Source organism: Cryptomeria japonica, chromosome 7 (assembly GCF_030272615.1).
Source record: "Cryptomeria japonica chromosome 7, Sugi_1.0, whole genome shotgun sequence".
Taxonomy (NCBI): domain Eukaryota; kingdom Viridiplantae; phylum Streptophyta; class Pinopsida; order Cupressales; family Cupressaceae; genus Cryptomeria; species Cryptomeria japonica.
Genome location: NC_081411.1, coordinates 614,275,588 through 614,287,549, shown reverse-complemented (window position 1 = coordinate 614,287,549; position 11,962 = coordinate 614,275,588). Strand labels below are relative to the sequence as shown.

The 11,962-nt window shown below is 36.2% G+C and overlaps 1 protein-coding gene across 2 annotated transcripts; it reads left to right on the top strand.

Moving 5' to 3' along the window:
- The first annotated feature begins 2,988 nt into the window (after positions 1–2,988).
- Positions 2,989–11,658, top strand: LOC131045036 (ubiquitin receptor RAD23d). Of its 2 annotated transcripts, XM_057978542.2 has the most exons (12): positions 2,989–3,209; positions 5,698–5,853; positions 7,734–7,769; positions 7,870–8,003; positions 8,199–8,243; positions 8,711–8,888; positions 8,979–9,149; positions 9,369–9,461; positions 10,559–10,606; positions 10,773–10,882; positions 10,988–11,066; positions 11,161–11,658. In XM_057978542.2, exons 1-12 carry the CDS (start codon positions 3,144–3,146, stop codon positions 11,275–11,277), a joined length of 1,233 nt encoding a protein of 410 aa, XP_057834525.2. In that variant the 5' UTR covers positions 2,989–3,143; the 3' UTR covers positions 11,278–11,658. The 2 variants fall into 2 exon arrangements, with proteins under 2 accessions (XP_057834525.2, XP_057834526.2); XM_057978543.2 differs by lacking the exon at positions 8,199–8,243 and having other exon boundaries at positions 2,990–3,209.
- Positions 11,659–11,962: the final 304 nt, after the last annotated feature.

Here is an 11,962-nt window from a genome sequence, read left to right as displayed (position 1 = left end):
TTTGTGTCCAAGTTTTCTTGTTTTAATAGATTTGGATCAATAGGTATAGTTATCACTGTTGGACATTGTTGAGAAGTTTGTGGGATTGTGTTGTTGTCATTGATGTCAACATATTCCTTTGTGTCTCAGTATTGTAGTCAGATTAAGTAAGTTGGTTTGGCTAGAGTGTTGCAGATTAAAGGGTTTCGAGATAAGTATCTGTAGTTGATTCAGCAGAAGTTTCTGTGGTCCGCATGGTGATTTGATCGAGTTATGAGGTCCAATATTGTGGTTGGTTTCTCAGTTGTTCGATGTTGTTTAGTGCTTTGGATTTTGCTCTGCATTGCTCTGCGTTGCAATATCTTGGTTTGTGGATTTGGCAAAGTATTTGGGACGTTCTGGTGTGTCCTCAATTCAGATGGTTCATGATTTGGATGTCCACAAGTGTATCTTTCAGTTTGACAGTCAGTTCAGTTTGTGTTCTTGAAGTTGGGTATAATGATGATGGAGATTCTAGTAAGTTGTGATGTTGCGATTGTTGTTGTGGTAATTCATGATGCTTGTGGATGTTTCTAAATCATGTCCTATTTGTGTTGATGGTCCACATTGATTGTTGTGCTTGTTATTGATGATTTATCTGGTATGTTTGTGTTATGCGACATTCTTGGTGACTGGATGATTGTAGCATGTTGCAGATGTTCATGATGTGATTGTTGAAGGTGTTGCGTGTTTGAGGAGTTGATTTGGGTCCATACTATGTCTTAGTCGACATTGTTTTGGTCCACATGTAATATTGTAGCGTGTATGGTTATATTGTTATTATTTGTGTTGTGGGTTGAGCCGACCTTGAAATATAGGTTGATGATTTGTATAAATATATGTAATAATCATATGAGAGATGTATCTACGAGTGCATCCGAATGTGTGTGATCGGATAATGCGAACAAATCTTTTGATCTTTCGGAAGTGTGAAAAAGTGTGGCAGAGAAGATCAAATTGTGTGCTTAATCGGAACTGTAACCAGGCATGAGAAGATGATATTCTATCAGTTCATGATCTTCCAAATGTATTCCAAATCGTTTTGTAAGACAACGAGTCTTCCCTAGGGTTGTAGCCCTTCTTCTTATTGTTTTTGAGCAGTGAGCTGTAGGCAGTGTGCTTGAATGCATGTGCACTCCCCATTGTAATATTTCATATACTTCTAATAGGATATCATCTTATTGTGGGTAGGTTCCCACCGTGGTTTTTCCCTTAACTGGGTTTTCCACATTAAAAATCTTGGTGTTATGCGTGTTATTGATGTGGTGTTGATTCATGCTTTCACTGTTATTTATTAAATCCGAAATTGTGTTTGAGTTAAGTAAAGTTTGTGTGCAAACTGATTCAACCCCCCTCTCTCAGTTTGCTGCATTGTTTCCAACAATCACCACTTACACACCTCTTTCTCCACTTAGTAATCCTCAATTCAACGACTTCTTACAACCATAATAAGACCAATGATATATGGTAGAGAGTGCTAGCTATAGAATCTCAAAAATTTACCCAAGTGGGATACCCTTTTTATATGGGTACAATATTTATAAATATTATAAAATTATTAAATAATTAGAATAGATCCAAGATCTATAAGGTGTACAACAACACCTAGTTACTTAGTCCCAATATAGTGTACCACTAAACAAGAAATCAACACATATTGATGATCATTAACTTGATACCCATAACCTACTCTCTCATTGTCAATAACTTATCTAGTGAGGGTTGACTAGACACACCACACAACAATAACGAGGATTAAGTACCAGAAGTATAATTAAACAACTACAGTGAATAATATTACTAGGAGACACACATAAGGTTACCCATGGTTTGAGTTGTGGTTTAGTTAGATATGATGATACATATATTTCTTTAATTTCTTGCTCTCGTCACTATTGAACTATAACAACATTCTCTTACTTGATGCCCTCTCTATTTAGAAATAATGTACCTTACAAAATTTGAAAAGATAAATAAACCACTTCATATCAATAATCACAATAAAACAAAATATGATAACTCAATATCATTATCACACAAATACACATCATTAATATAAATTAAATTCAAATCACTAAAAAATAAACAAAATATTAATACTTTTAATCTCTATTATTAACCAATTAGACAACAATAATAAACAAATTGTATACTTAATATAAAAATAATTTATGAATACAAAAGTTATCATAAAACTTCTTTAAAAAAGATAAAGATAACTCCTGCCTACCATATCACATCCACTATTAAAGTGAAAGAGTTCTAACTTGGAAAGTTGCCCAAAAAAAATTCCATGAAATGCAATACACCCAAAGCATAAGAGCTCATATTTTATGACAATCAAAGTGAAAAAGTTCTCCTTAGAAAAGAGACCACTTTTCATTGAGTGCTCCTTATCACTTCCCATACAAGGTGAGACAAATTTGTAATAGTATGGTGTACTATAGTGACTTTCAAATAGACTAATTTCTTATTTCTTAGCTTACAAGTAAGGCACTTGTTGTCTCACATAAGCCATCTAGGCCCTTCTAACTCACAAAATTGCTTGTCACAAAACTTTCCTAACCAAACTCCATCCATTAACAAGAATTTTTTGCAGTAATAATATTAAAAAAATTATCTTAAAAAAAAGATACCTATGAAATAAAAAAATTAAAAATTAATTAAACTAGAAATAATAATGAATATGTGCGCTGGCCTGTTACTTTTCCAGTCCATAAAACACGTCAATTGCCGTTAAATTCCGTCGCCTCCGGTTAACAAAGGCTATCGCTTTTTGGAAAGCATATAGAAAGATCAACCGTCATGCACTTAATACAATTTCAAATGCCAATATCAGCCGTTCGATGCGCTAGAAAATGACCGAAGTTTAAGGATACTCGTGGAAAGTTTTCTTCTGGCACACGCTATCAAAGAGAGGTTAGAGCCCGTCATTTGACGGCATTAGCTGCCGTTATTTTTATTAATAACTAACGTGGTAGTTTTGTCGGCAGACGAAGGGATATTGTGGGCTTATTTCCGTCTCCTCTGTTAAGCAATTTTGCTGACAGAAGCTCTTTTTTTTCTGGTTATTTTTTCTGCGTGTTACCGAGGTCTGCAGAGAGGGCAAATTTTGGTTGGGCAGAATGAAGGTTACAGTGAAAACTTTGAAGGGCAACCACTTCGATATTGAAGTGCAACCCACTGATGCGGTAAATTTCTTGTTTTTTCGTTCCTTGTTTTTGAGTATAACATCTTTTTCATGCATCAGCTTGGTTAGGGTTTCTCTTTGTAATTATATTATAATTAGTTTAATGGATGATTGTTTGCTTCGTTTGGCGCAGATTGAATGGTAGGTCAAATCCTGGGTTAATTTGGTTAGAGGTTTTCTTGTTAAAATTAGGGTTTTCGCTTGGTTGTTACGAGATTGGAGGTGGTATTGTTGGGTATTAGGCTTGGAGGGCCTTTGTTTTTGCTTCAGGGTTCCGTAGAGGGAAAGAGGGGTTTGGGTTGGATTCCAATCGAGGTTATTTGTTGGCGCCTCAATGCTGTTGTTTTGCTGATTGAGATTTAAAATAAATCTATGGAGTTTTATTATATTTTGGAGATTAAGCATTTTGATGATCTCATTGGTTTAGAGGTGTACGCCTGCTTTTGGGGATTGCAAGTTTGTGTATTTTTCGGTTACTAGAATGTTTTATATGCGACTCGTCTGTAGTGCCGAAATTCCTCTGGAAAACAATCTTGTATGTGTTAGACGAATTGAAGTGTTGTGGGGCGGGCGTTTGGGTATTAGGTCTTGGGCAGAATTGGGAATTCGTGATTTCGAACTTTGGCTGACGTTATTTGTGTGAGTTTCTAGATTACTAGTTACGTTGTTTATGATGTGTTTAATTGAGGAAAGCACTATAAGGGCTTTAAAATGTTGTGTTTCATATATATTTTTATTGTGGCATGATTATTTAAACTGAGGATACACAATTAACTCTAAATACAGCTTGTAAGTATGTTTCCATGATTGGTGTGTTGATGTCTCGCTTGCATATTTTAGGGCTCATTTTGTTTTGGAGAATTACAACTAGTGTTTTGTTGCTATCTTTTAACGTGTGCAGCCCGCCTCAATGTTCACATACACTTTTGTTGTCTGTTGCAATTTTTGAACTTGTGTCGGTGTCCAAGTAGACTTTAGAGGGCACAAATCTTAATTTTAATTGCAATATCCACGAAGGCTTAAAAGTCTTATATAGTTATATGCTTGAGAGTGCGAAAAACTAAATACTAAAATTCAAGAATGAATAACGAAGTACTCCGTAATCTCATTCATATTGGATCTGTTCAAAGATAATTTTAAATTACTGACTACTAATCATTTGTTTCAGCCAATATTGCCTTTGAATGCCTTTTTTCAATATGAAATAAATAACCTCACAGTCATCAGTAAGAGGCCACCCATGGTAGGCGTCTGGCATATCCAAAAGTTATGAGCTTCTTTTTCCACTTTAAAGTTACAATTTAATGTTTCTTGCAAAATAAATGATTGGATAGTTTCATGGTAGATTCCACTTTATATGTTGTAAACAGAATGGTGTCCATTGTTGCAAAATATCATTGTAACCAGTAAAATCTTATTCTTGTGAACAAAGGTATCCGGCATAACCATATATAGGTCTTGAGAGAATTGTAATTGCTAGGGTTCTTGACATAGTTGACAAACAGGCTGCTGCTGCGCGACTTGAGTTTTTGTATAGTCCTATTAGTAACCATTTACAACATATGTTCATAAAGGGTTTCCTTTGCAAAATTTAATTACGTTTATATATGGATATTGAGGTGTAGATATATGTTAGAAGGGTAATTATTAGTATACAGACTGTTTTTGAAATTGCTAGCTGATTCTGTGATTAACAACTATGCATTTCAAGCATCTAAATTCTGATTGAGAGAAAATTGTCTACAATACTGCTGGCTGAGATATAAAGAAGTCAGTTTGATTACAGGAAACGCATTTTTTCCCAGAAATACACGATGCAAAATGTGATTGTGATTTGTAGATTTAAAATTGAAAACGGTTGGGAACTAGTAAATCATTGTATGTCTCATTTATAGGACTGTCAAAATCATCCTCTATATTCGTGGAATAAAATGAAGATTGGCATGCCACTTTGTATAGCTTCCCTTTCTCTCACTTGTGTAGTAGTTCCTTGTTTTTCATTATCATGTAATTAAAGATGTGAAAGATAGCTTGGAAAGCCATCCAAATCAGACTGCATTGTCTATCCTGAAGTGTGTTGGATCCTTTCTTAAACAGTTGTGTGCTACGACAGCACAGCATAATTGACCTTTAGCGGTTCTCCTGTAGTTTATAGTTAATAGGGTCTCTTTTTAATATGAGCTTAATGAACAGTCTTTTGATCTGGCCTGATTTTATTTTAAGGTTTACTGTGTAGTATGATTGTGAAAGCGGTTCTTATGTTGGGTTGCTTTTATGTCCAACTTCAAAAATTTTCAGGTTCTATATTAGTGCCTTGATTGCACCTATATGATGCTGTGATTTTTGGATTGAATTTTAAGTTTTCTATTATCACATCTGAAATTAATTTGTAGTTGCAGTGGTAGAGGGATAATGCAATGCTTGGCAGAAATTTGTCATTAGACATAGAAGTTATTTTCTTAAATCAATTGGTCTTCTTGATTTTTCAGGTTGTAGATGTTAAAAGACAAATAGAGCAACTGCAAGGGTCTTATCCAACTGATCAGCAGTTACTGATATATCAAGGCAAGGTGCTGAAGGATGACACCACCTTGGAGGAAAACAAAGTCACAGAGAATACTTTCCTTGTTGTTATGTTGTCTAAGGTAGTATCTTCCCCTGATAACTGATCTTCTATCGTGTCTTGTCTTGTCAGAAAATTCTGGAAACACCAAAAAAGTGTAGGTAAAATTTGGCAAAGAGATGTCATATTCATCTAGTGCTATTGTTTTTTGTTATTCAATATTATTGTTTTAACTGTAGTATCTCTGTTGACATTGGCAATTTACATTTTGCAACATGATTTGTTTTTTTGTTTCTTTTTTATTTTTGTTAAATGTTTCATCTGTCACATGTGCTTATTATATTTGACTACCTTTGTTCCTGGGCGTCTCCACCATATGGCGCCCACTTATATAGTTTAATGATTTTTAAATTTTATATTCATCTCTAATTAAGACTTGGGGACTTTTTTGATAAATTTACTTTCAAGTGGGTTGTGGTGTTGCTAATGTGATTTCATTTGCTTTTTTTTTTATTCAGATTTTTTTATTTCTTATTTTGAAAAGGTTATTTTTTATTCAAATCCCAGACTTGTTACTTTGACTTTCCTAGTTTTCTAGCGTCCCCCCGTCAGAAACGTCTCGGGGACGGGGGGACGGGGACGCGACGTCCCCCGCCGTCCCGCCACCGCCACCCAAACGCCGCCGGGACGCGGAGACGTCCCCGCGTCCCCGCGTCTCCCAGGGAGACGTGGAGACGTGGAGACGTCTCCTTGGGAGACGTTTGGGCGTCTCCCTGTCCTTCAAGAGACGTGCAGACGTCTCTCCAAGGACGGGGAGACGCCCAGACGTCTCCTGTCGCCCCCACTTATATGCAATGTTTAAAATTAAAATTTTAAAAAAAAGTGAGTTTTTAAGTTTTTTGAGGGTTAAGGGGTAACTCTAATTGGACGTGGGCCAATAGAAAAATAACACCCGACGCCTTTAGAAAATAATAAAAGTATTTTTGGCCTCGCGGGGCGCTGCCCCTCGACCCCGCCCTGTATCGCGACAGGGAACGCGCAAGGGGCGCTGCCCCTTGACCCCGCAAGGGGCGATGCCCCTTGACCCCAACTTGGGGGCGCTGCCCCCAAACCCCCGTTGAAAAATATAGGGGGAAACCGCGCCGATAGAAGTAGGGAAAATCTAACCTCCGAGTTTGATTAGGCTCCATATAACAACACAACTTAGAAATCTTGGTATTTAGATTTAGTATTTCAAATTTCCTATAGTCTCATTTCAAATGTAATTCTTACACTGTAATACTGTCATACATCTTTTCAAAACTAGTTTTTCAAGTACTATATGTATATGTACAAGTATATGAGCACCACCACCCCGCCACCCCCCCCGCCGCCGTCCCCCCCGCCGTCCCCCCCGCCGTCCCCAAATTTAGGCCCTTGGTCCCCCCGTCCCGGAAACGCGTCCCCCCCGTCCCCCCCGTCCCCCCGTCCCCAACGCCCGTGGAACACTGTATTTCAGTCAATTTATTTTGCATTTTTTGTTTTCCAAATTTTGAAAAGGTCATTTTTTATTCAAATCTTTAGATTTGCTAATTTGAATTTAATCTAGATTGATCCTTTTCTAGCTAGCATACACTTATGATATTTGGTGGTTGTTGTATTGGAAAAAATTCTTGTTGGCTTTGTCTGTTCTGTTAAATTTTAAACAGTCAATCAAGCAAATCAATAGCAGGCATGAGTTTTTTTAAATTATAAATGCATTTAGAGGCAATTATTTGACTTTGTGAATTGTATCAAGCACAACTTAATAAGTGGAGGAGAATGTCTGTTGCTGTTTATTATGATACCAAACAAGAAGTTAATTGTCTCATGACTTGAAGTTTTTGTTCTGGTGGTTACTTTCATACTTCTAGATTAATTTCTTTCTTTATCTTCTGAAGCTTCAGAACTGATGTTATTATGATACTTAAATTGTTTTTTCAGACTAAATCCTCGACACCTGGAGGGTCATCTGCACAGGTATTTTTCAATTCAAGAAAGTTTTCGCTGAACTGAGTTCTTTATTGCATTTGACTTTGATGTGCATATGTGACTACTGATTTCAATTTGTGTATTTTAGCCGGCCCCAACAACTGTTCCTGCAGCACCAGCACCAGCACCAGCACCAGCACCAGCACCAGCGCCATCACCAGCGCCAGCTCCAGCTCCAGCTCCAGCACTGGCACCAGCAGCTGCAACTCAGCTTCCAGCATCGTAAGTTCTATCCAAAGTTTGCACTAGTGCTGAGTTCATATTGCTTTTTGATTTTTAAAATTTCTGGACATGTTCATTATATTTTCTTCTAGTGACCATAGGAAATTTGGTTGAGTGTTTCTAATTCTTGTTTGCAATTGATGATTTTTTTGTTTTTTTGCTATTGAAAAACTCTAAAGCTTTAAACTTGTGTAGGGCTCCTACAACCACTGCACTGAGTGCTGCCACTGGAGCAGCACAGTAAGTAAACTTGTCAAATCAAAAATTGTAGTGTAAATATTGAATTATTTAATGTTTATTGTTTCTGACATTCTGTTAAGATATCGTGCAATTCTGCACCTTGTACTCTGTGATGCCTCTGTTAAAGTTGTACCAAGAACTGTAGTATTTGAATTGTTTTGCATAAAGCTTTGATTTTCCCTTTACTATTATAGGTTTTTTTTAATATGCATGTTTGTTCTTGTTTACCATCAATTTAAAAAAATACACATTTTTGCTTTGTTTTATTTCTTTTGTAGTTGAATTCCATAGACAGAATTAAGCCTTTTTCAATACAGACAGTACTAGAGTTAATCATTTTTCCATCTTGTGATTTGGATTGCAATTATGCTATTTTCAACTGTACTATTAGTTATACTATATATAATTGTTTTACAAGATATTATTCATATGCTACTTTTGATTTTAGTCACTTTTTTGTGATTCAGGACAGATGCTGATGCCTATGGGCAAGCCGCTTCCAATCTAGTTGCAGGAACTAACCTAGAACAAATTATCCAACAAATCCTTGATATGGGAGGGGGTAGCTGGGATAGAGATACAGTTGTCCGTGCTTTAAGGGCAGCTTTTAACAACCCAGAACGTGCTGTAGAATATTTGTACTCAGTATGTACATTTGCTTTCCAAAGATTGAGCTAATTGATCCTTATATTTTCTTGTTATGTCATTCCCTAATACCATAATATACATGTTCAGGGCATTCCAGAGGTGGCAGAAGTGCCTCCTCCTGTAGCTCGCCTTCCAGGTTCAAATTTACCAGCAGGTGGAGGTGCAAACGCTCCTGTTCCAGCACCTGCAGCTACCCCAGCTCAGCCAGCACCTCCCTCTGGAGGCCCCAATGCAGCTCCATTAGATCTTTTCCCACAGGTAGTTTTTTTTTTTTTTTTTTCTGTTAATTGTTTACAGATATTTTGCTCATATGAGCATCAACATGAGATAAATACAAAGCTCTTGCGAGCACAACAATGAGACAGTAGACCAAATGTTTTGACCTTCTTATATTTGTTTTTGTGCTTACAAATTGAAATTTGTGGAGTCTCGTGTATTGGATTTCTATGCATTAATCTTTTCTAATTTTTTATATAGGGTCTTCCAAATTTTGGTGGTGCTGGGGCTGGGGCCGGAGCCGGAGCCGGAGCTGGAGCTGGGGCTCTGGACTTCTTACGTAACAATCCACAGGTATTTCTTTGCTCCTTAATTACACGTTTAGTTTCCTGCAAACTTACCTGTCAGGCACAGAATATGGTTAAATTTTTAACAACTCAATATGACACATTAAATAGTACAATCAAACACGTTTGCTGTTAAAATATATAATGCAGCCATACTAGCAAGTATGAGAGGGTTTCATATGGAATTAACTAGCTTGATACATTCGAAGTTGACTGGGGGGAGACAGCTATATAGTCACTTTTTAGGCATTGACATTAACATTCCAGGAATTTGTGAACTGTACATTTGTTCATTTTATTTTCGATAAAATGGTGCTGCACATATAAAAATATCTTGTTTTGTAAATACGTTCATTAGAAAACAGAGGAAGGGAATTTTATTTTGCTTAGAGACACTAGATACTCTTTGAAGTATGATGGCATTCGGCTTACTGTCAACAGCTCTATTCTATGCTAAAAATGGTAGGTATGGGTTAATATTATTTTTCAATATGAAGCTTAACATTCTTTTGTTCTACATCTAGTTTGCAATGTGGCCTTTCCACTATTTGTTTTGAAATTAAATCATATGTAGTTTTTCATGTATGCCAATCCATTCTGTCAAGTCAATGTAAACGTGTGTAGATACAATTATTTAGTGCACGCAGAGTGCAACCTTCAATCTGATTTTTCAAGGCAATGTTCAATATTTCTAGATGCACTGATTTTATATACATTGTGCAAACTTCAATCTGGTTGTATGTAATACTAATAACAAAAATTCTTAAATATGAAATGAAGTAGCAGTCACTACCATCTTCATTTACTGCAAAGTATGGTCAAATGTGAAATTAGTCAATTAGCTACCTCAAGTTAATATCAAGGATGGGGGGTCTGAATCATTCTCTTTTAAATCTGTTCTATAGTCGGGGTATTAAAAGTTTGTAGAATGGTCATATTGAGAATTCTACAAATGGATTATACACCATAATTAAATCTGTCGTCGATTATCTTTGTGACTATAGAATGACATATAATCTTTGGACAATGTTATCATGCGGTATTGTTAGGTTATTAATGTATAACATTCTCTTACAAATCTCAAATTTTTTTCTCATTCCACAGTTCCAGGCTCTCCGCACTATGGTCCAGGCAAATCCTCAAATATTGCAGGTATGCTGGTTTCTCTTTGCAAATGTTTTTTTTTTTGTCTCTAGTAGCTGTTTATCATCTTGTTGAAATTTGATGTCTTTAATCGGTTTCTTTGCCAATATAACTTGTCTAACATTACGTTTCATTCAGTAATTACTGACTTTCTCTATCTTCATTTCGTGCATAGCCAATGCTTCAGGAGCTGAACAAGCAGAACCCTCAACTGATGAGGCTTATTCAAGAGCACCAAGCTGATTTTCTTCGCTTGGTTAATGAACCTGTTGAAGGTGCAGAAGGGTGAGTGCTGCTTCTGTTTTCTTTGGTTTTAAATTTTTTTCTGGAATTCTAAATTTTATTGGTTGATATTCTATTGTTTTCTTATATTTTAATTTTGTGCATCAGGGATTTTCTAAACCAGCTTGCTGGAGCAATGCCTCAGGCTATCAATGTTACCCCTGAGGAACGTGAAGCAATTGAACGTGTAAGTTAATAAATAACGTTCTTATGCTTACGTTTGGTAGCTTTTTAAAAATTTATGATAATTTGTTTACTGTGGATTATCTTATCATTTGTAGCTTGAGGCCATGGGTTTTGATCGTGCCCTTGTTATAGAGGCTTTCTTAGCCTGTGATAAGAATGAGCAACTTGCAGCAAATTATCTTTTGGAGCACGCTGGTGACTATGAGGATTAAGAGAAATGTTCTAGTGGAACCGTGTATTAATATATCTCATGAAGCATTTGGTTTTATCATTGAATTATGCCATCAAGAGGAGTTGCACTTGTTTTGTTGACTTTCATTGCCATAAGTGTATACTCAGGAAACTTCTAGAATGTTTTAATTCCCTAGGATTATGCCTGTAGCCGTTCTGCTCTAAATTGTAATTTTGACACTTATCCTGAATTGAACATCAGGGATGGATGCATGTTTTTTCATCATTTTTTATTTTGATTAGTTTCTTGTTTGAAGACTCCTGCCTCTAATGTCGAGAGCAAGCTGCAGGAGTTTACACACATTTTTAAAGTGAATTGTGTGCTATCAGAAGGCAATAATTTATTGGAGGTCCATTTGAAATGATAGTTGTCTTGATTGAAGAATTGGTTTCCATTTTAATTCACATTTTAAAAGCTTTTATCATTTGTTCATCGAGCATGCACGACAAAGTAGAGTTACTTTTCCAAGTCAAAAATCTTATTATTTTGCAGTCTTTTATAACATATATCCTGTTTTTATCGTGGGAGGATATGAATTGTCCTAATCGACAGAACAAAAACTAATTAGGTCTAACATGGTGTGGTTGAAGATCTTTTTGAGGCAACGCATATGGTCCTTTCGTATAGCAATCTTATAAATTTTGTACAGCATGGGGTTTGGACTT